General features: G+C 40.6%; 1 protein-coding gene across 1 annotated transcript; it reads left to right on the top strand.

Moving 5' to 3' along the window:
• Positions 1-21: 21 nt before the first annotated feature.
• Positions 22-22,490, top strand: LOC137174243 (zinc finger protein 585A-like). The gene is made up of 9 exons (XM_067579421.1): positions 22-135; positions 1,387-1,554; positions 2,651-2,911; positions 4,480-5,680; positions 11,430-11,485; positions 11,780-12,049; positions 14,885-15,145; positions 15,930-16,190; positions 18,421-22,490. The coding sequence occupies exons 2-9, from the start codon at positions 1,465-1,467 to the stop codon at positions 19,366-19,368; spliced, it is 3,348 nt and encodes a 1,115-aa protein (XP_067435522.1). The 5' UTR covers positions 22-135; positions 1,387-1,464; the 3' UTR covers positions 19,369-22,490.
• The last annotated feature ends 1,361 nt before the right edge of the window (positions 22,491-23,851 follow it).

Genomic DNA, 23,851 nt, shown 5'->3' with positions numbered 1-23,851 from the left:
ACGCGGCCCGGTTGTTCCCCTCTTGTAGGGAATGAAACTAACCGGAAGTGTCGTTGGTTTTCTGTGATCTCGGACTTGAGGATGTTGTGCTAACAGACGAGCTTGTTTCTAAGCTTTTATGCGGCAGGACTGAAGGTAAAAACACACCACGAACACATTAAACCGAAGCGAGCACGAACAGAAGCCCGAACTGCGCCTGCGTTAGCATGCTGGGCTAGCACCGTTGCTAACCAGTTAGCTCTTTAGCAGCTGTTAGCTTCGGACAGCTAACTGTTAGCGGTAGCTTTAGCTTTAGCTCACTGTGAACGTTCATGTTTGTTTCTTTACTTTTTGTTCGAGCTGAGTTTTTCAGACTTAGACGGTAGTTTTAAAGGAGCTAATGCTAACGGACTGAAGTTAAGAGGCTAATCGGTTACTTTGATGTTTTCAGTCTTTAGAAGAGATTTATTTAAAAGGAAAACTATTCAATCAATCAAACTTTATTTATATGACATCTTTGATACAAGTCAGATACAAATCAAAGTGCTTTACAAGTAACAAATAAATGTTCAGGATGGTAAATATGGATTAGGAGACTAACGCTCACCAAAATAATTAAAAAGCAAAAGAGTTCATTGAATGAGACAACAATAGTAGATGGGTAGTTAAGATAATAAAAGATAATACAATCAAATGAAAATGATAAAATGCTACATGAAATAAATAGATAAACAAACAGAAAAATATTCCCAGTCCAGTCTCTCTCTCTGTATGAGGCTCATTTTCCAGTAATTATTACAGCTGCAGTGACTGTTTCTCACTGAACTCGCTGCTCCTCCCGTCATTTAAATCCTCTTCACAAGTTTAAAAAAAAAATCATTTTATTCATTTATTAAAGCAAAAATGTGAAAATGTGCAGGTTGCTGACTGTCAGATGTGAGAGTTTTTGTGTCGTACATGATAGTAAACTGAATATCATGTCAAATAATTTGGACTGTTGATCAGACAAAAGAGATTTTAATAGTCAACAAGTGATTATTTTCATCATTGAGTAATCTTCTCATCATTTTCATGATTAATTGATACATTTTCTTGATGAATAGAAAAATGCCCGTCATCAGGGTTTTCCCATCATGCAGCGCTCACAGTTTAGAGTGTTGTGCGCTTGTTCATTCGTCTCGAGTGGTAAAAAGTTTAGAGCGTTCTTCATGTTTGCCTCGAAAAAGGAACAATTTAGTCATTAAATCAAAAATGCAACTGCTGCTGTTTTTGAAGACGAACTACATGAAAACCTTTTTTATTCCAACAAAGGTCTTTGAGTTACGAAACCTGATCATAGAAAGCTTGAGTTCTTTAATTGTCGTGTTTTGTCTACTTCAACACTGGTTGCTACCCGACATAAAACAGGAAGAAGAAGAAGAACAGTCCATCAGTCAGAGAGGAGACCTGCTGGATTTCACAGACCAGGACTACTACAAGATCAGAATGGAGGAGAACCAGAACCTGGAGAACCACACCAACAACCCTGTTAAAAGAGAAGAACCAGGTTCACCCTCTGCTACCACCGATAAACAGGTCAGTGTTCAGGACTTCATGATAAAACCGGCTTCATAACGAGACTAAAGACACGAGGACGAGTCTGGAGGGTCCGTGTATCATCTGTTCATTCTGTTGTTGGAGAGAAAGTCTGAAAAAAAAGAAGCTAAAACACTTCCAGACTTTGTGTTCACTGAGTTTTTTGACTGGTCCTCGTTTCTTCATGTTGTGAGAAACAAACAAAATTAGAAAATAATCTCTGTTTACTCTGTTTGAGGAATTTACGCCGGTATGTGTAAATGTTTCTGAAGAGGATTTCTAGTTAATGTCAGATACTGAGCTTCACTGTGGCTTCACTGCTCCTCCTGGGTGTTTCCAGACCAGTAGAGATTTTTAGTCCCTCCGGTGTGTTCTGGGTCTGCCCGGGAGTCTCCTACTAGCTGGACGTGCCTGGAACATGTCCTGACCAGTTGCCCAAACCGTCTCAGCTGGCCTCTTTTGCTATGAAGGAGCAGCGGCTCTACTCTGAGCTCCTCTCTAAGGCTGAGCCCAGAGACCATCATCCCATCTGGTCTGCTTGTATCTGTTAACTCATTCTTTCAGTCACTAACCAAAGCTCGTGACCGTAGGTGAGGGTTGGGGTGAAGAAATTGAGCGCCTTGCCTTCTGGCTCTTTCTTCACCTCAACGGTCCGATACAACGACCACATTACTGCTGATCCTCAATCATAAACAAGACCCCCGAGATACTTGAACTCCACAATAATGAAGAGAAACATGGTTGAAGAGCAGCAGCACAGTCGGGATACAGCAAACACAGGACGACACCTCGACACAGTGAGGTTAGTTAGAAGATCTCAACAAGGCTGAGGGTAGGACACACCAAACTAAATAAAACACTGCAGTTAATAGGCAAACATCCGTCAGGATCATGTGACCACTGTCAAATAGAGGAATCAGTGCAGCAGATCATTTGTCACTGACAAAAACACTGTTGAACAAGAATCAATAAAGAGGAAAAGAGGGAAGCTTGAAGAGGAAGAACTGAGTCTGAGGTTAGACAGTCTGCTCCATTATTGGAAAGAAACTGGACTGAACAAAACAATTTAGTGTTTTCTTGTGTTTGTTTGTTTAAGGGGACAGAAAACTCTGGTTCACACTCCAACAACACAGCAGGTGTCAGTGATGCACCTCAACACTGGTTGCTACCCGACATAAAACAGGAAAAAGAAGAAGAAGAAGAACAGTCCATCAGTCAGAGAGGAGACCTGCTGGATTTCACAGACCAGGACCACTACAAGATCAAAATAGAGGAGAACCAGAACCTGGAGAACCACACCAACAACCCTGTTAAAAGAGAAGAACCAGGTTCACCCTCTGCTACCACCGATAAACAGGTCAGTGTTCAGGACTTCATGATAAAACCGGCTTCATAACGAGACTAAAGACACGAGGACGAGTCTGGAGGGCAGGGCTGGCTCTAGCCATTTTGGTGACATAGGTTAACTTCTCCAGCAGCTGGAGGCTTCTGCAGATGTTTCCTGAGAGCATCTGGACAGTCATAGAGTAGATATCAGCCTGTTACAAGCCAACACATGTAGCTGTAGAGTAGAACAAAAAACTGCTGCAGCCTGTTGCACCAGCTGTGTGGAAGTTCAAACTTACCCCGGGATTCCACCGGGAGCGTGTGCACCGCGTTCCGGCTCCGACGTGGTTTTGCTCCGTCCTCTACACAGCGCCCTATTCCACCGGGAGCGTGTCAGAAGCGGAGTGTCTTCACTGCGGGGAAGCCTTCTGCCGTTTAAAGTCAGTTGCACTCCTACTACAGTAATTACAGCAACCTAGTCAAAGCTGATAAAGTCCCTTAAGGCTACCGTAATTACTGCAGTAGTAGGGCAACTAAACTGCCCAATTTTGTTAACTTGCTCAACTTTAGTTGATTTGGTCATTTTCCTTGATTTTTGTGCTTCTTCTATGGTTAATTAGGCTACGTAGTTAAATGGTTTCTTTATTCGTCTGTTTTAATTGCGTTTATTGTTGATATACGACCAGGAGTCTGCACGCGGTGATTTATTTTGAAAATTGACCGGATGCTCAATGCTGTTTCTGTGTCTGACTTCCTGCCCAGCTCGATCTGCTCTGTGCTGCTTGACGCGGCTTCCATAAAAAATAGAGGAGGCGTCTATCTTTAGCGCAGCGGAGTAGAGAGCCGCTTCTGGGACGCTTCTGAAACACACTGCGGCGCCTGGTGGAATCAGATACATTGACTAGAGTGGCCGCTATCAGCTCCGGCAGCCGTGTCGGAGCCGGAACGCGCCACACATGCACCCGGTGGAATTTAGGAGTTAGTCATAATGTAAATTATGACTCAGTTGTGATTTATACATTACTAAAAGAAAAGCTTGCACCACAGAGATACATAACTCTGAGTAACTAAATATTTAAACACGTCCCTAGGTTAGCTGTCAATCACAAAATGTTAGAACTCAATGATGGTAAAACAGCAGTTTTTCTGCCACAGAGCATCATTATTGTTGCTGCCATTTTACAACACAGTAATCCAGTAGAGACCTAATTTATTGATATGATATTTCAATATCGATCTAGCTTACTACAGCTTACTTGATGCTACTTGTGCAACACATTTTAGTTGAGAAAACATCTAAACTAAAATGTGTTATACAAGAAACTTTGGTTCTGTCAAATATAGATTCCAGTGCAACAATTCAGCACATTTGTTGTACTGTGACAGAACTACAAATAACAGATTTATTAAAAATAAATAAATAATGGGTTTTTCGACTAGCCCCTGTAGCTGGGTAGTAATGCTTTAGTCCAAGTGGAACACTCTGGGTTATGTTCCACAGACAAGATCTAAATATTATTTATGGTATTACATCACTCGATCCACCATGTCATCTCACATGCTCTGACTCTCTTTCTCTGTGTTTGTCTGTTGCCATAGAAACAAACAGGAAGAAAGGGACTCAAACACCACCGCTGTCAGCACTGTGACAAATCCTTCACGACATCAAAATATTTAAAGATTCATCAGAAAGTTCACACAGGAGAGAAACTTCCCAGGTGTGACAAATGTGGGAAAGTTTTCACTACAGACAGTAGTCTAAAAACCCATGAACGGATTCACACTGGAGAGAAACCATACAGCTGTGATCAATGTGGGAAAGCTTTTGCTAGAGAAATCACTCTGAAAAGCCATCAATGGATTCACACTGGAGAGAAACCTTACAGTTGTGAACAATGTGGGAAAACTTTTGGTGCTCTTTGTAACCTACAAACTCATGGACGCATTCACACTGGAGAGAAACCGTATAGCTGTGACCAATGTGGGAAAGCTTTCAGTGCTCGTGGTAATCTACAAATTCACCAACGCATTCATACCGGAGAGAAACCGTATAGCTGTGACCAATGTAAGAAAACGTTCAGTGCTCTTGGTAATCTACAAAACCATCGACGTGTTCACACTGGAGAGAAACCGTATAGCTGTGACCAATGTGGGAAAGGTTTCACTCAGGAGAGTCATCTGACAACTCATCAACGCATTCATACAGGAGAGAAGCCGCACAGATGTGACCAATGTGGGAAACGTTTCACTGATGAGAGAACCCTAAAACGTCACCAATATGTTCATACAGGAGAGAAACCGTACAGCTGTGACCAATGTCAGAAAGCTTTCAGTAGAGGCAGCCATCTGAAAATCCATCAACGCATTCATACTGGTGAGAAACCGTACAGTTGCAACCAATGTGGGAAAGCTTTCACTTCAGACAGTAATCTAAACGTCCATGAAAGGATTCACACTGGAGAGAAACCGTACAGCTGTGATCAATGTGGGAAAGCTTTCGCTAGAGACGATCATCTAAAAGTCCACCAACGAACACATACTGGAGAGAAACCATACTGGTGTGATCAGTGTGGGAAAGGTTTTACCACAGATAGTCATCTAAAAACCCACGAACGCATCCACACCGGAGAGAGATCATACAGTTGTGACCAATGTGGGAAAACTTTCAGTACTCCTGGTAATCTACAGATCCACCAACGCATTCACACTGGAGAGAAACCTTACTGGTGTGAGCAATGTGGGGAAACTTTTGCTCACGGGAATTCACTAAAAACCCATCAACGCAGTCACTCACCATCGTGTTGAACATGTTTTAGAGGCAGCTTAGAGGTGTCTCCCTGCCTCCTCTAAATGTCTTAATAACAGTGTTGTTTTATCCTGAGCTTCTCTATAAACCGATTGCTATGAAGTCATTTAAGAATAAGCATATATGCCATTAGTGGCATATGTGACCAAATTTTAAGCTCAGTGATTGACTGTTTCTGAAATGCACCTTGGTAGTCTGAGTTAACTATAGACAGAAAGGTTTTTTATTTATTTTTTATTTTGAATTTTTTTAGTTTCATGGTGTGTTTGAATAAAATGTGTTAAATGAATTTGTAATTGCCTCAGAGGTGCGGAATTGATCTTTGCTATTATTAGCAGCTAAATCATCGCATTATGAAGAGTCAAGAGTCATAATTTCAGTAAAAACAGCAGATACATGTTTGTGAGATTTTTTTATTCAATGATAAACAATCAAGGATGCAGCAAGCTAACCAGCTAATGTCAGCTCTGAGCTTAAAGCCTTTCTGTTGATATTTTTTTGTTCAATATTGCAATTAAATGCAATATAATGTCAAAAAGTGTCATTATATTATAGTTACTGATGAAGGGGCAGTGTGATCTTAAATGTGACAGAGTTAATGATTCCACTTGCCTTTATTAGCCAATTCTTGCTGTTATTGTAAATTAATGTATCACTTGGTCACTTTTCTATTTTAACATCATGTTATTTATTATTATTTTATATTTACAAATATATCTCGTCAGTCTTGTGACAATGTATTATCATCAGTTTACTGCTGGAAGTCTCAGTTGAACCACCATAATATGTTAGTTTTTGTTAATAGAAGTGGATTGTATGTTGTCTCAATGACCATAACAAGTGTTTCTGTGATGATATGTACCTGATTGATCCTGGTTGTTTTGATTGTACATTTTAACTAAGTGACAGATTTTAGTCATCACACGCTCACATTTTAAAGTTTTCCCAGTCCAGACAGCGTGCCGAGTTTGGCACAGCCGGCTTGTTTTTAGCTTTGGGAGCTAACAGTTAGCGGGTCAAGACAAGCTAAAATCTGCTAACTGAAGCCTTATCACCGCAACGGGTCCAGCTGTCCAGTCATAATGTCACCAGATACCAGAGAGATTTACTTGGCGATAATTGGCTTAATCAGTATTGTGCGAACTTGTTTGTCAAGGGCTTGGATGTAAACCGACGTCCTGCAACTCCAGCTTTAACATTAGTGTTAGCTTGTTGTCTATTATTATTATTATTATTAACAGCTGAATTGTTATTTTTGTCCCATAAATTGTCCAGCTTTGAAATATATTCTACAAACCAGAGGATGGACTTTCAGAGAGATTTTTTATGAAGAGTCAATAATCATAAAGTCAGTAAAAACAGAAGATACGAGTTTATGAATTGTTTTTTTTTTTGTTAAAAGGAGATTTCACTGCTGTAGATATGATTTCTCAAAACTAGGTCACCTCTATTGTATAAATGTGCAATTATTTTTGAAATTGGTGCCCTGTGACTAGAGAAAACTGAGGAAAAAGACTGTAAATCCCATAACAACCAGAATGCATTGCACTCGGTCTCGTCAATCCGCTACTGATGGTGTGTTTACTGAGTCCACACATGAACAAGTAGTCTTAAATTAAAGCATTAATAAGTGAGACAGCTGATATTTTTCACGTTCCGCTCTCCGTAACTAAAAGTTTAGTGTCTGCTGAGTGTGAGATCAGGATTCAACCCGGCAGTAAACGCAGCACCACACCAGTTTCAGTGGCTTTTCTTCTTCTCTGCAGATTATTTGAAGTATTTGGATGCTTCTGTTCCTTGTTTTTGCCTCATGTGAAGCAGCATCAGTGTCTGAAACAAGGACGTAGGTTTGACTGATATTTCATTTAAATTAAAATAAATCTGAGACTAAAATTAATATTTAACGTTGACAGAAGATGTTTTTTTTTCAGTAAATGTTACAAGAAGATAAATCAGTAGGTAACGTGCTGGGAGTTGTAGTTTAGTGGACCAGACTGACTTTGTATCACATTATCTAATGTCAGATCTGCAGTCATGAGGTTTCAAACAGAATTAACTCTGAAATAACAGAATTAAAAACTGCTTCGGTGTCTGCTGCTTAATCGGTCGAAGCTCAGTGTTGGAAAAGGTCTCGATTCAGTCTCAGGCTCATCTGGACTCTTTTAATTTGAATAACAAACACAACCCTTTATAAATATCCTGATATTGGTTTCATACGTATCGCTAATGTGCAGTTGTTTTTCTGTGGGAAGATGTTTAAATTTTCCATGTTGAGGTCTTAAAAAGCATTAAATTTGATTTCAAAAGTGTGTATCAAAGCCTGTGAAGCTCATATGGAGACTAACAGGAAGAGGTGTTCCAGCTGTGCTCTTTGAATTCTTCAGAGTAAATACTAATTGTTCCATTGAGCCCTTATGAACAGCTGGTGCTACAGATGGTCTCTATGTGATACCAGAGCTGTTCTAACTTGTGAATGTTGCTGCAGAACAACAAAAATGACTTCAAAATACTTAATTTAATTTGTAAAATATCTGTTGTGTAAATATAAATGGATTCAAACTTGTTTCAGTGGTGATCTGAAGTTGTTCGTTGTGGATTATTTCCTCTCTTGCATGTGTGTAAAAAGCTCTTCATGCCTCCATCCTGTGGAGGGAGTTCCTCCGTGTGACGTCCTGCAGACTTCATGCTTTATTTTCATGGTTGGAAATCATGATTAAAAACAGAAGCAACATGTACGGACTGTTCAACCAATCACACACTGTCATATAAATCTGTTGTCATGACGTCCACAGGTTAACAGCTGCTCTTCACTTCACAACAAAACTGATGAAAGATGTGACAGAACGGCAGTAAACATCTGCAATCTGACTTTAAACATGGACGCTTCAGATTGTTATAAACTTGTTATCTGGAAAACATTTGTGCAAGATGATCGAAGCGTCTACTCTGCCTAAAACACCAGAAGAAGAATCCTCAGTTGGTCTGATTGATGGACGACCGTCCTGGAAATGTCAAAGATATAAATATAAATATAAATGCAGTGGCTTCAGTAACATCACAAAGTCTTGATGTTATTTGTGTCACACTAACAAACTCACAGAACATCGACTGTTTATTTCCCAGTAGTAGTTCACAGTTCTCAACAAACTACAAACAGTAATATATGAAGATGATTCATCATCAAGCTTCAGCGCGTCAACAAGGCTTTACTGAGGAAAATGGTGACACCTGCTGTCTGGTTGGTAAAAACTGGTTGATTATTGACTGTTAAAACTGAACATGAGAGCAGAAAATCAAAACACCTGAAGGTCCAAAACTCACATATATGTATTCTGAACGCCATCAGTCTCCATGACTGCTGCATCAGACTAACATCCCGATTCCCTTTAACTGCGTCCACGTTTCCTTCACTTGCGTCTTAGTCCCCCCCCCCCCCCCCCCCCCCTCCCAACTAAAGATGCAAGGAGAGAGGAAACGAGGAAATATCAATCAATCAATCAATCAATCTTTATTTATATAGCGCCATATCACAACAGAAGTCATCTCAAGGCACTTTTCACATAGAGCAGGTCAAGACCGTACTCTTTAATATACAGAGACCCAACAATTCCCCCATGAGCAGCACTTGGCAACAGCGGTAAGGAAAAACTCCCCTTTAACGGGTAGAAACCTCAAGCAGACCCCGGCTCTTGGTGGGCGGCCATCTGCTTTGACCGGTTGGGTTGAGAGAGAGAAAGAGAGAGGGAAAGGGGGAGGGGGGACAGAAGAAAAACAATGACAACAACAAACAACAACAAGCACAAGCAGCAACAGCCAGGGAAGGATGCCATCAGGACTGTGAAGAACCGCGAAGGTTCGGCCCGGGACTCAGGTTTTTCTGTGAGATGAGAAAGCACAAAAAACTCCGGGGAAGAAGCAAAGTTAGTGACATGCATTGATGTTACATGAATACATACAGATGGAGAGGAGGAGGAGGAGAGAGGAGCTCAGTGCATCATGGGAAGTCCCCCAGCAGTCTAGGCCTATAGCAGCATAACTAAATATGTTTTTAGAGAAATGAGACGTCCTTGAGGCGGCTGTTCACAGCTGTCAGTAATAAACATGATGTTTTCTTAAGCTGTTAAAAGGTTGTTGACCTCAGGAACTGTTGTGAGGGTTAGGGTCTTCACTAAAACTTTGTTAGTGAAGATGGTTCACAACCATTTTGGCTTGTGGCCCTTTAAAATAAAGCAAAGTCTACCCGGGACCACACGTCACACATTGCATTGTCTACTCATTAAATAAAAGAGGGTTTTTGTTTTGAAAAGATTAAATTCACAATAAAAGCAAAAATTAGAGGAGAGCTGGCAAAAAAACCAACAATTTTGTGTGTCAGAAGTATGTTTTTGCTGTAACAATCATCTTGTGGCCCCTTAGATAAATCCAAACTTTGTTAGTTTTAGTGAAGACTGATCAGTACGCTGCAGTTATCAAACATATGCAGATAACATGACAGGCAGCAATTCAATAAGAACACAGTAAACCCATGTTTAAACTTATGTTTATAACTTTTTCCCATACAACACCTCAATCTTAGTAGTAGTCTTATTAGTCTTATAGTCATATTATTTTCCTTTGCTTGTAATTTTTCCCAATTCCCGCAGTTTTACCTCAAAAAAAGAGCGACAGAATTTTTGAGAAAATCTGCTACAAAATCAAACACTTTTGGCTTCAATAATCCCCAAAACACCCTGAAAACCTAAAAACGCGCCGCCTGTTGTTCCCCTCCTGGCCGTTAGAGGGGGCGAGTTTATCTCAGTAACTGAAAACTTGAACGGAAGTAAAGCTAACCGGAAGTCTCGTTGGTTCGTTGTTTTCTCGGACTGACGGCGGGATAATTATGTTGTTAAGCTAACAAACGAGCTGATTTCTCAGCTTTTAAGCGGCAGGACTGAAGGTAAAAACACACCATGAACACATTAAACCGAAGCGAGCGCGAACAGAAGCGAACAGAAGCCCGAACTGCGCCTGCGTTAGCATGCTGCGCTAGCTCCGATGCTAACTGGTTGGCTCATTAGCAGCTGTTAGCTCCGGACAGCTAACTGTTAGCTTTAGCTTTAGGATGGCAGAAGAATTCAAAGTTAGACGGTAGTTTTAAAGGAGCTAATGCTAACGGAGCGGAAGCTAAGAGGCTAACTGGTCACTTTGATGTTTTCAGTCTTCTGGTTTCTAGTCTGTAACTGACGATTATTGTCATTATTGATCCATCTGTTGATTATTTGCGAATGTTGAAGTTTACATTAATTCTCAAATCGCTCTACAGTGTTTAATGAGACAAGAGCCACGTGACATTTACGAGTCACATCCTTCCTTTATTAGTGGATTTTTGTGTGAAACAGCAGCGGAAACAGTTTCAGAAGAATCCACACAAACAGGTGGAGATTCACAAATATATTTACATCTAAAAATGCTGAGTTGACATACAAATGATGACATATGAGTGATAAATCAGAGGCACAGATACAAACCACTAATGAGACTTTTAAACTTGGTGTTTACGTCTACTGCATCCCCAGAGCCGGGAGAATATCTATACTCGTTAACAAAAACATCCCGTTTGTTTCCACTAATACTGTCTCTGATATCAAACTGTATATTGTGTCATTTTAGCCAATATTTACACTCCAAACGGGGATCAATCACAGTTGTTTTCAAGAGTCGTAAAGATACTGAAACACGAGGAGATCCTGGACGTTTCACTCAGTAAATCTGAACCAAAAGAAACCTCTACGCAGTGCAGCCAGAAGTGGACACAGTGAGGTTAGTTAGAAGATCTTAACAAGGCTGAGGGTAGGACACACCAAACTAAATAAAACACTGCACTTAATAGGCAAACATCCGTCAGGATCATGTGACCACTGTCAAATAGAGGAATCAGTGCAGCAGATCATTTGTCACTGACAAAAACACTGTTGAACGAGAATCAATAAAGAGGAAAAGAGGGAAGCTTGAAGAGGAAGAACTGAGTCTGAGGTTAGACAGTCTGCTCCATTATTGGAAAGAAACCGGACTGAACAAAAGAATTTAGTGTTTTCTTGTGTTTGTTTGTTTAAGGGGACAGAAAACTCTGGTTCACACTCCAACAACACAGCAGGTGTCAGTAATGCACCTCAACACTGGTTGCTACCCGACATAAAACAGGAAAAAGAAGAAGAAGAAGAAGAAGAAGAACAGTCCATCAGTCAGAGAGGAGACCTGCTGGATTTCAAAGACCAGGACCACTACAAGATCAGAATGGAGGAGAACCAGAACCCGGAGAACCACACCAACAACCCTGTTAAAAGGGAAGAACCAGGTTCACCCTCTGCTACCACCGATAAACAGGTCAGTGTTCAGGACTTCATGATGGTTTCAAGATGGCGCCGCGGTGTAGACAGACTGACGGTTCATATTCTGGTTAATATAATTAACTAACTAATAACCAGGCCCACACAGAATCTGGATCAGTGCTGATCCAGAATGAAAATCTGCGGAATTCAGTGGAATGTTGTTTTTTTTCTTGTAATGTGATAAATAATATTCATTTAAGATAACAAAGATTGTTTTTGAGCAAAAATAAGCACAAACACAAAACATTAAAACAACCTAAAATTACCTCAAGCACGCTGAGAGAAACATTTAGTAGATTTTAGTAGAAACACTGAATTTGAGATTTTATTTCATCACAAACATTTCAAAACAAAGTGTGAACGTTTGTTGGAAAACTCGACCAGCATAAAACACAAGGTTCAATGTGGAGCAGAGAGAGAGCAAAAATTAATTTGCAAAAACATTAATCATTAATCATCTCCCAACAATTAACAAACAAATACATAAATAACTGGTACGGCCCTTTGACCTCAACTTCACCAAATATCTTTTGAGAACCTCTAAAAACGGCAAAAAACAAAACTTACAAGCAGCATCTCTATTGGTTTAAAATCTGTGGAAAATCTGTGGAGGTGTTGCGGACGCAGATTCCATGTGGGCCTGCTGATAACGTGGATCAATGACAGTAAATCAGATGACGAAGCAGCACTTGAACACTGTCTCTTTGTCTTTTAACTTCTGGTCCTCCTAAATCCTTCCGTCCTGGTTGAGTTTTGCTGCTTTTGCACAAAGAGTTTTATAATCTAACGTACAGCGTGAAGGACTGACAAACGTCCACCGATGTTAGATGCTCATGTTTCTGTTATAAGAGTCATGTGACTGTAAACCGGTTGGACTGAACCGCCATTTGTCATTATGAGACGTTATGGCAAATGAAAAGGTAGCCTTCATCAGCAGCACTAAATCCAACTTGTATTGCGTTAGTAATAAGCAATATGATGTAATTAACATATTATTATGTTGTTTATAAACAGAGCCAGTAGTGTCTGAGTGGAAAAAAAAGATTGACAGGCTGTGCACGATTTAGTGCCGAGGCCGGCAACGAGATCAAATATCAGTAGACCAATCAAAGATGGGGGAAGACGATGCACACGGTGCATGGTATGATGGTTACTAGGAAGCTCATGGACTTTTTTGGGTGAGAAGACACGGCAGAGTTACTGTCCAAGAAAATGAAAACTGAGTCAGTATGGCAACATTTTGGATTTGAAGCAGAATAACATTGATTAGGCAACATGTCGTCACAAAATGTGGAAACACACCTAACCTGCGATCCCACCTGCAACAATATCGTGCTTCCATTGCTGCAGAGAGAGGCTCGGTTGTCCCGATCGTGGTGCTTCTGCACTCATTCATGGGCTCTCGTTATGTTCCACTTGGGAGCCGCTGAGTCACATGTGACACCTGGTGGTTAAATTCAGTATTACCAGACCGGTGTTTGTCTTAATATCAAACGACCCCTAATCATCAGTAGTTAAAGTATTGCAGTAAAAGTAGTGGTTTGGTCCCTCTGACTGATATATTATTAGGGACTGAGCCCAATAGGCAGAGGACTACTGTTTCTACTGTTTTACAGTAGTCCTCTGCCTAAGGGCGAAGACCATATTGTTTTTCGTGTGTTTGTTCCTTTCTTTATTATTACGCCACTTAAACCCTTAATTTGACCCCTAAACATGCTCAAAAACTCACCAAATTTGGCATGCACATCAGGTCTGGTGAAAAATTTGATAAAATGTAAAAGTTAACCCCCAAAGTGCCAAAATGTGCTCTCTAGCGCCACCTATGTAACTAAAATGGCCGCCACGGCCCGTAGGAATGTCGTAGAGAGATCAAACCAAAACTCAATTGTTCGTCTCATCAAGACCTACAAATCATACGCTGACACCCCTGACCTAAATCCAACAGGAAGTCCGCAATTAGCCTTTCAAAATAAGACTTTGCCCCAACTTTGGCCCTCGAACAAACGCTATCTCCTCCGAGGGCGTTAATGGTATCAGCTTCAAACTTTAATAGGTGACTTGTGACACTGTGCTGAAAAAAAGTTGTTAAAAACTTTGTAATAACTTGAACGGTTTGGATTTAATAAGCCCTGAAAGTTGCAGTGCCACATCACCCTTACAATGTAAACCAATGGGGAGGCAATCTATGGGCATGAACTTTGTGTCAAACTGAGGCTTCTGACATCTAAACTATAAGTCTGACCACTTTCAAACCTGTATCAATGGATTCACCACAACATTTCCTACTAAAATATGATTTTTAATGTAAGATTTGACCAAAGTCATGGGATTTATGAGGAGATTTCACAAGAAGCGTACTCTAAAATCCTCCTCTCCAACTGCTCCTGGTGATGTCACTCCCTCAGTGCCGTGAAACATTCCGCAATACACACTCATTATAAAATCACAGGAGGAGCAAGAAAAGACTTTAAAACTCACACTCTAATATCTCAAAAACAACAAAAGATAGAAAAAACATGTAAATTCAAGATTTGTAGGTCAAAGTCTCGTGACTCATTTATATATACAGTTAGCTAGTTTAGTCCAGTGGTTCCCAACCTAGGGGTCGGGCCCCGCCAAAGGGTCAGCAGATAAATCTGAGTGGTGGTGAGATGATTAATGGGAGAGGAAAGAAGAAAAAACAAAGTTCTGATACACAAATCTGTTTTCAGTTTTTGGACTTTTTCTCTAATCTTTGATTTTTGCTGAAATATTGGATCATTTGAACATTTGAAATATAGTTTATCTTTGTATTTATTTGTTTTTTCTTGTGTTTGTTTGTTTGTTTAAGGGGATAGAAAACTCTGGTTCACACTCCAACAACACAGCAGGTGTCAGTAATGCACCTCAACACTGGTTGCTACCCGACATAAAACAGGAAAAAGAAGAAGAAGAAGAACAGTCCATCAGTCAGAGAGGAGACCTGCTGGATTTCATAGACCAGGATCACTACAAGATCAAAATAGAGGAGAACCAGAACCCGGAGAACCACACCAACAACCCTGTTAAAAGAGAAGAACCAGGTTCACCCTCTGCTACCACCGATAAACAGGTCAGTGTTCAGGACTTCATGATGAAACCGGCTTCATAACGAGACTAAAGACACGAGGACGAGTCTGGAGGGTCCGTGTATCATCTGTTCATTCTGTTGTTGGAGAGAAAGTCTGAAAAAAAAAGAAACTAAAACACTTCCAGGCTTTGTGTTCACTGAGTTTTTTGGCTGTAAAAACTACAAAAAGGTTTCAGTGTTTCCTGGTTTCAGCTTGTTGTGAGTAATCGGAACAAAGCGAGAAAATAATCTCTGTTTACTTTGTGTTTGTGGAATTTTATATTCGCCCATGCGGCGCATGTTCAGTACAGCGCGTGTAAAAGCCGACCTCATTGTGGCTTCGTTGCTGCTAACAGGCAGCATGTAGTCGATGTTTTTAACATATCTGCGGTGGTGGAAGAAGTATTTAGATCCTTTTACTGAAGTAAAGTACCAATGCAGCAATGTAAAAACACTCCAGTCCTGCATGAAAAAATCTACTCAAGTAAAAGTACATCAGCAGTCCCAGTAAACACAGATGGATCCGAGGATCTGAATACTGGGAGCACAGGTTTCACTTTTAGTTTACCAGCCTCACAAGTTTCTGTTAACATCAGATCATTTGTCAGTTTACACAGTCGAGATGATAAAGAGGATAACGAGAATCAATAAAGAGGAAGAGAGGGAAGCTTGAAGAGGAAGAACTGAGTCTGAAACTGGACTGAACAAAATAATTTAGTGTTTAGTGAAATATTGTTGTTTTTTAAAATTATATTTATTTGTTTTGTCTTGTGTTTGTTTGTTTAAGGGGACAGAAAACTCTGGTTCACACTCCAACAACACAGCAGGTGTCAGTAATGCACCTCAACACTGGTTGCTACCCGACATAAAACAGGAAAAAGAAGAAGAAGAAGAACAGTCCATCAGTCAGAGAGGAGACCTGCTGGATTTCACAGACCAGGACCACTACAAGATCAAAATAGAGGAGAACCAGAACCTGGAGAACCACACCAACAACCCTGTTAAAAGAGAAGAACCAGGTTCACCCTCTGCTACCACCGATAAACAGGTCAGTGTTCAGGACTTCATGATGAAACCGGCTTCATAACGAGACTAAAGACACGAGGACGAGTCTGGAGGGTCCGTGTATCATCTGTTCATTCTGTTGTTGGAGAGAAAGTCTGAAAAAAGGAAACTAAAACACTTCCAGACTTTGTGTTCACTGAGTTTTTTGGCCGTAAAAACTACAAAAAGATCTGTGTTTCACCTTGTTGTGAGTAATTGGAACAAAGCGAGAAAATAAACTCTGTTTACTTTGTGTTTGAGGAATTTTACATTCCTCTGTGCGGCGCATGCTCAGGCCAAGAGGATTTTAGTTAATGTCAGAAACTGAGCTTCACTGTGGCTTTGCCAGCCGGCATGCAGTCGATGTTTTTAACACATCTGCAGTGGTGGAAGAAGTATTTGGATCCTTTACTTAAGTAAAAGTGTCAGTACAACAGTGTAAAAATACTCCATTACAAGTAAAAGTCCTGCATGAAAAATCTTACTATTTGAACATTTATTGAAATGAAAGCATGTGAGAAGTTTAGAGGGAAAAATCTCTATTTGGTGGAGCTGTTAACAACTCATAGAGTTGAGTGAATGGTAAAGTACTGGTGTAAAACCTACTGCATTATGCATTATAGGTTGTTTGAAGCCTTAACGTTGCTAGGCTGGCAATTGTCTGTTCATAGTGAGCGTGTTAGTCGGTCGGCTCTAAAAATGTTTGGTTAATCCAGCTGAACTCTGCAGGAGTTTCTGAAGGCTCGTTTAACGTGTGAAACGCTGTGACAGATGATAAGAAGCTCAAAAGGACAAACAGGAAGTCTAATAAACGAGAACTGCCAGAGAAAATAATTTATGACCGCTTCCAAGAGGAGAGAGTGTGAGTACGTAACTATACTATGATGTAAACATAAAACAGCTGTTGGAAAAGTGGAGTCATCTTATAATCAGGGTCGCCTTATTTTCCTATTATTATTTATATTCATACCTCGAGCCTGAGTATGTTATGCCATTGAGAGCAACCGTGACTAAACTCATTGAAAAACACTTTGAGGAGAAGAAGGATGAGCTAAAAGTCAAGCTAACGTTATCTTTGACCACCGACTGACAGACAGTCTTTTCTTAAATATTAACTGGTTAGTTACGAGTTAACGGATGTTTGCAGTGATGACGGTAATGAGCTCAATCTTGTGGTAGGCGTTACCTGACCGCGGTAATGTGGTGATCGTCGCAGCCCTAATCAGGACATGTAATCATACAAATTTGATTACATGTCACTTAAACTGCAATAGTTGTAATCAGGCAGCTAAAGTTACATTACATTCTTTCATTCAAGCACAGATCACTGCTATATATATATTATTTGACTGCGCTTTCACTATTAAGGCACCTAGACTGTAGAATGAGGTGTCTGAGGAAGTTAGCCTATTATTATTGTTTCATTATTATTATTCTCTATTATTTATTGAACTGTGGTAATTTTACACCACTGTCTCCCTGGATTTTATTTTTTGTTTTAAGAAAAGTGTTATACATTTGTTATTATTACTGAATGGACAATTAGGTCTCCATAAAATGTAAAAATTCCTCCCTAACCCTTATGAGTTGACGTTAATTTTATGAAGCATTATCTTTTAAATTGTCCCCTTTTTGCTATGTGCAGTATTTCTGAAATGTATGCTGAAAGTTCTTCATAGCAAACTAACTCAGACTTAATGACGAAGTAGCCTACTAAATGTGGCCTATAAAATTATTAAGGCCCTCGCACTTTGTCTAGAGAAGATTATGCCCGCAATGATACATTCGGAACAGACAGGCTTCATTTCAGAGAGGCCGTTGTTTTTGACTGCCCACTGTTTGTTTAACGTTTTTTACTACATTTAAGATCAGACCAGGAGACTGCAGGAATCAGTGGAAATGACCCATAAACTGTGATTGTATGCAGATGATCTCCTCTAATATATTTCAGACCCTGACAAATATTGAAAGTCAAGCTTCAACAAATCTTGATCCTGCCTTTCCCATGATGTAACTCTGTAATGGGTTTGTTGACTAATAATAAAGAATAGTCAGGACCCAGTGCCCCCTCTGTGGACACGCCCCTGCAGCTGGGTAGTAATATTTAAGTCCAACTTGAACACTGAGGGTTATGATCCACAGACATGATCAAATTGTTATTTATGGTTTTAGATCACTTGCATCACCATGTCATCTCACTGTCTCTCGCTTTCTGTGTCTGTCTGTTGCCATAGAAACAAACAGGAAGAAAGGGACTGGAACATCACGGCTTTCAGCACTGTGACACGGCTTTCATGACATCGGGATATTTAGGGATTCATCAGAGAGCCCATTCGGAAGAGAAACTTCACAGTTGTGACCGATGTGGGAAAACTTTCACTCTTCTAGGCAATCTACAAATACACCAGCGCATTCACAATGAAGAGAAACTGTACTGGTGTGAGCAGTGTGGGAAAACTTTTACCAAAGAGAGTAACTTAAAAACTCACCAACGCATTCACACTGAAGAAAAACCATACTGGTGTGAGCAATGTGGGAAAACGTTCACTCAAGACAGTACTTTAAAACGCCATCAACGTATTCACACTGGAGAGAAACCGTACTGGTGTGAACTATGTGGGAAAAATTTCACTCAAGAGGGTAATTTAAAAACCCACCTGCGCATTCATACTGGAGAGAAACCATACAGCTGTAACCAGTGTGGTAAAACATTCCCTCGAGGCAGTGCCCTAAAGAAACACCAACGTATTCACACTGGAGAGAAACTGTACTGGTGTGAGCAATGTGGAAAAACATTCACTCAAGACAGTAGCCTGAAAAGGCATCAAGGTAGTCACACTGGAGAGAAACCGTATTGGTGTGAGCAGTGCGGGAACACTTTCACTAGAGACAGTAGTCTGAAAAGGCATCAGTGCATTCACACGGGAGAGAAACCATTCTGGTGTGAGCAATGTGGGAAAACTTTCATTAGAGTCAGCGATCTAAAAAGGCACCAACGCATTCACACCGAAGAGAAACCGTACTGGTGCGAGCAATGTGGTAATACTTTCACTCAAGACAGTCATCTAAAACGCCATCAACGTATTCACACTGGAGAGAAACCATACAGCTGTGAGCAATGTGGGAAAGCTTTCACTTCAGGGAGTAATTTAAAACGCCACCAACGCAGTCACTCAGCATAGTGTTGAACTTGTTTTAGAGACAGGTTAGTGGTGTCCCCCTACTTCCTGTCCATGCCTTACACCTGCAGTGCAAAACTTTTACATATAAATGAATGTCCGATACATTCAAACCTTTGCCAAATGAGTTCACACAGTGCTGATTAAGCTTATTGCTGCCACATAAATCTCTCTGTATTTCTCCGGCCATTTGGCTGTTAATCGTTCGGCTCTTCTAGACTTTCCAAATGTTATAAGATCAAATTCTAGTAATGAAACAAGTCGTTTCCTGGGGGTTGTGTGATGCTCAAAACATTTTATTGATCTGATTCACCAGTTTTCTCACAACCACTGCTCCCTCTCTTCATTCACTCTCTAGCTTGCCTCTCTCTCTTTTTCTCTCGTCTTTTTTAAAATGAGTCGGGAAACAGATAAGTCTAACTTTACTTTTAACATTATCAAGCAAAGAGAAATGTCCTCCCCTTGTCATAGTTACATCTTTGTCCTTAGGAAATCACAGCAGAGCGCCCCGTTTACTCTCACTGCCCGAAGGGGGAGACAAAAGTCCCGAACTCCAGCATTAAAAACTGTTGTTCTGTTTTGAGGCTCTATACAAACTGAGGATTCATAACAGAAAATCAGAATCAGCGTTTAAGCAGTTAGCGGCACACATGGTTGAATTTTAAGTTGAGTGATTGACTGTTTCTGCAGAAATACACCTTGGGAGTCTTAATTAACCATTACCCTGAATGTTTTTTTCATGTCATGTAACATTATCTATGTGAAAAATGAACGGGAGTTTTCTTTCTGTAACCAGGGACGTCAGACAGGAATACAGGCAGATGACAAATTAAAGGAAAAAGATGTCCAGGCCTGAATGCTGGACCCCTACAGTGAGGAGGTCTGGTGGCTCTGTTATGCTTTGGGGGGCATTTTGCTGGCATAGTTTGGGTCCACTTGTCGCCTTAGAGGGAAGGGTCACTGCAAATCAAAACAAAGTTGTTCTGAGTGATCAGCTTTATCCTGTGATGAAACATGTCTATCCTGATGGGAGTGGTCTCCTCCAGGATGAGTCAATGCCCTGATGATAGGGCACAAGGGGTCACTGAATGCTTTGATGAGTATGAAAATGATGTGAATCGTATGCTACGGCCTTCATACCGGATCTCAACCCAACTGAACAACTGTGGGAGATTTTGGGCTGACGTGTTAGACAGCGCTCTCTACCACCATCATCAAAACACTAAATGAGGGAATATCTTTTTGAAGAAAAGTGTTCATCCCTCCAGAAGAGTCCAGAGACTGTAGAATCAATGCCAAGATGTATTGAAGTTGTTCTGGCGACACGTGGTGGCCCAACACCTTACTGTGACATTTTTTTGTTGGTTTTTCCTTTAATTTGTCATCCATTCGTATTTTTACGGATTCCCAATAAATCCAGGCTGCTGATTTAGTAAAAAATGTTTGTTATTGTAAGTAACACATGACTCACATCAGACATCACCAGACATCCACAAGATGGCCTCAGAGAAACTATTTATAAATGTTGTGGGTGGTTGTGGTGGTTGTGGGGTTATACAAGTAGCCTCGCTCCAAGTTCCAGCTTGCAGTAAGGGGCTTCTCAATCATGTTTAAACATTGTTAGCTGCAGTGTAAAGTATAAATATCCAATCTCTGCCCACGCAATGAAAATAGCATGAGCTGAATGGCTTTGAGCTCCTGAATTTCCCTTTTTTTAAAGGACCAGAGTGTAGGATTTAGTGGCATCTAGCGGTGAGGTTGCAGATTGAAACCAACTGAATACCCGTCTCCCTGCCCTTCCAAGCGTGTAGGAGAATCTATGGTGGCCACAAAATTCATTAAAAAAACGTGAAAGGCCCTCTCTAGAGCGAGCGTTTGGTTTGTCTGTTCTGGACTATCAATCAATCAATTTTTATTTATATAGCGCCATATCACAACAGAAGTCATCTCAAGGCACTTTTCACATAGAGCAGGTCAAGACCGTACTCTTTAATATACAGAGACCCAACAATTCCCCCATGAGCAAGCACTTGGCGACAGCGGTGAGGAAAAACTCCCCTTTAACGGGTAGAAACCTCAAGCAGAACCCGGCTCTTGGTGGGCGGCCATCTGCTTTGACCGGTTGGGTTGAGAGAGAGAAAGAGAGAGGGAAAGAGGGAGGGGGGACAGAAGAAAAACAATCACAACAACAACAATAAGCATAAGCAGCAACAGCCAGGGAAGGATGCCATCAGGACTGTGAAGGACCGCGAAGGTTCGGCCCGGGAGTCAGGTTTTCCTGTGAGATGAGAAAGCACAACTACTCTAGAAACACAGCGGTGCAACATGGCGGCTCAGTGGAAGAGGAGCCGCTCCCTCTGTAGATGTAAATGGCTCTAAGGTAGCGAAAAAACAGTTTCTTATTTACACTAATGAAAACATACTTACGAATATGATATTCTGTTTCTGCCAGTTGATCCCTCTAAATCCTACACACTGGTCCTTTAAGTGATTTTAACATCAGTGGAATAAACTATAACCTACAAGTCATTAACACTAGTGTCGGCTTCTTGTCAGAAGTTATTAACATTGTTTTTGTCCCATAAATTGTACAGCTTTGAAATGTGTTCTACAAACCAGGGGATGGACTCTCGGAGATTTTTTATGAAGAGTCAAGCGTCATAACGTCTGTGAGATTTTTGTAACTCAACGTTAAACAATCGACAGTGCTTCGAGCTAACCAGCTAACGTTAGCGCTGAGTTTAAAGCATTTCTGCTAACGTTTTCTAACTCAATATTGCTATTAAATTCAATAGTGTTAATAAGTGTCATTATAGTTCTGAATAGTTACTGATAGTGGGCAGTTTGATCATAAACAAGCAGCGAAAGCAGATGATTACATGCAAGTTGGTTTGATGTGAACGTGATCCCTGTGGTAGGTTAATGTTTATAAGCTCAGTTAGAAACAACATAAGTTAAAATTTTGTTGGTAAAAGTGTTTTGTATATACTCCTGATGACTAGAACTAATGCCTTTGTGATGATATGTTTCATTTTAACTTTAACGTAGAGTAATTTGTTGCCACGCTGTGACTTTGTTCACTTGATTTTAGTGTCATATTAAATCTTCATTGTGTAACTCGCTAACCAGCGGTTGACTCAATTATTTCTTTCTTTGTTTTAGTGTTTTCTGAACTTTGTTACCATGAAACTGACTGTGTGAGACCTGATATCATTTTGTTGTTAGCAAAATAAACTGTTGTTTCAAGCCAAAAGTGAGGGATTGTGCGTCATTCGTCACACTTTGCGGTAGTGTCGACAGTAGATTGTTGTCGTATTGTAAATAGATCAAGTTCATTTTTATTTTCTCCAAAACGGCAAGACATAATTCTACAGTTTTTACATAGAATAGAGAAAACACTCGAGACTTATTGGTTGTTGACACCGTACATGAAAAGGAGTTCTGTGATTTTGTTTCTTCCTCAACAACCAAACATGTCTTAAGTAAACTGAAGCTGAATTACGAGGACTGAACGTGGAAGTGGACAGAGAGTTTCAGAACAAATGAATTCAATTTCATAATTGAGTAATATTTAGGAGAGCACTCAGCCCTGCAGTATCATCCAGAACAACACTAGACAAGAGACATGATGAAGCTTTAACCATTAGTGAATTATTTATCCTCAATACAGTACAGCAGTACAGTAGACCCAGTTACTGCATGCATCAATGTTTGGTGTGTGGTCTGAAACAAATTGGATTTAAAATATACAACTGCCAACAGTTTTACTAGGCTTCGCTGATAAAGTATACAGGCGTAACAGTACAGATGTAACAGTATGACTGGTTGCTTCGGGTGCCAGTAATCCACACACAAGACTCATATATAGAACACAATTAAACACAACACTCATATCTTATCGTTAGCCGAATGAAAAGCACCCCTGGTCCAACACACAGCTGATCCCGATCTGTTGATTGCTGCATGTTTTGAAGGCAGACGGCACAAACCTCAAGTGACAGACCAGCTCTTTCTTCAACCCCCCAGGAATGCTGACCAATAAGATATGAATGAAAGTTTTAAACTCCTCACTGACCAGACCGACTAAACAATCTGCTTCAAACAGAAAAGATCAGATACAGAACCCTCAGTTTCCTGCAGGGTCACCAAACCAGATCACTGACCAAAACCGTATTTGATCCTTCAAGCTACAAGAGCCAGCAAGATGGGAAGACCAATTCACACCCCAGTGTGAACTGATGGTACCATGTGGATAAAAGAGCCGGTCACACACAGAGACGAGCTGGCACCTGGTTGAATTACCAACCCAAGAACTGATCACTGGGCAAACCAGCATAAGGCACAAGACATGTTGCACTATATGCCATGCCCCAGTGACATACAGACACTCACAGACATTTACCAGAACACACACACTCAATGGCCTGGACCCCTGCCGTTTGTAGTCAGATCAAGGAGAACAGAGGACTTAAGAACTCATGGACTT

This window comes from Thunnus thynnus, chromosome 22 (assembly GCF_963924715.1).
Source record: "Thunnus thynnus chromosome 22, fThuThy2.1, whole genome shotgun sequence".
NCBI classification, from domain to species: domain Eukaryota; kingdom Metazoa; phylum Chordata; class Actinopteri; order Scombriformes; family Scombridae; genus Thunnus; species Thunnus thynnus.
Note: the sequence above shows the minus strand (reverse complement) of the source record. Positions and strands in the feature narration are given on the sequence as shown.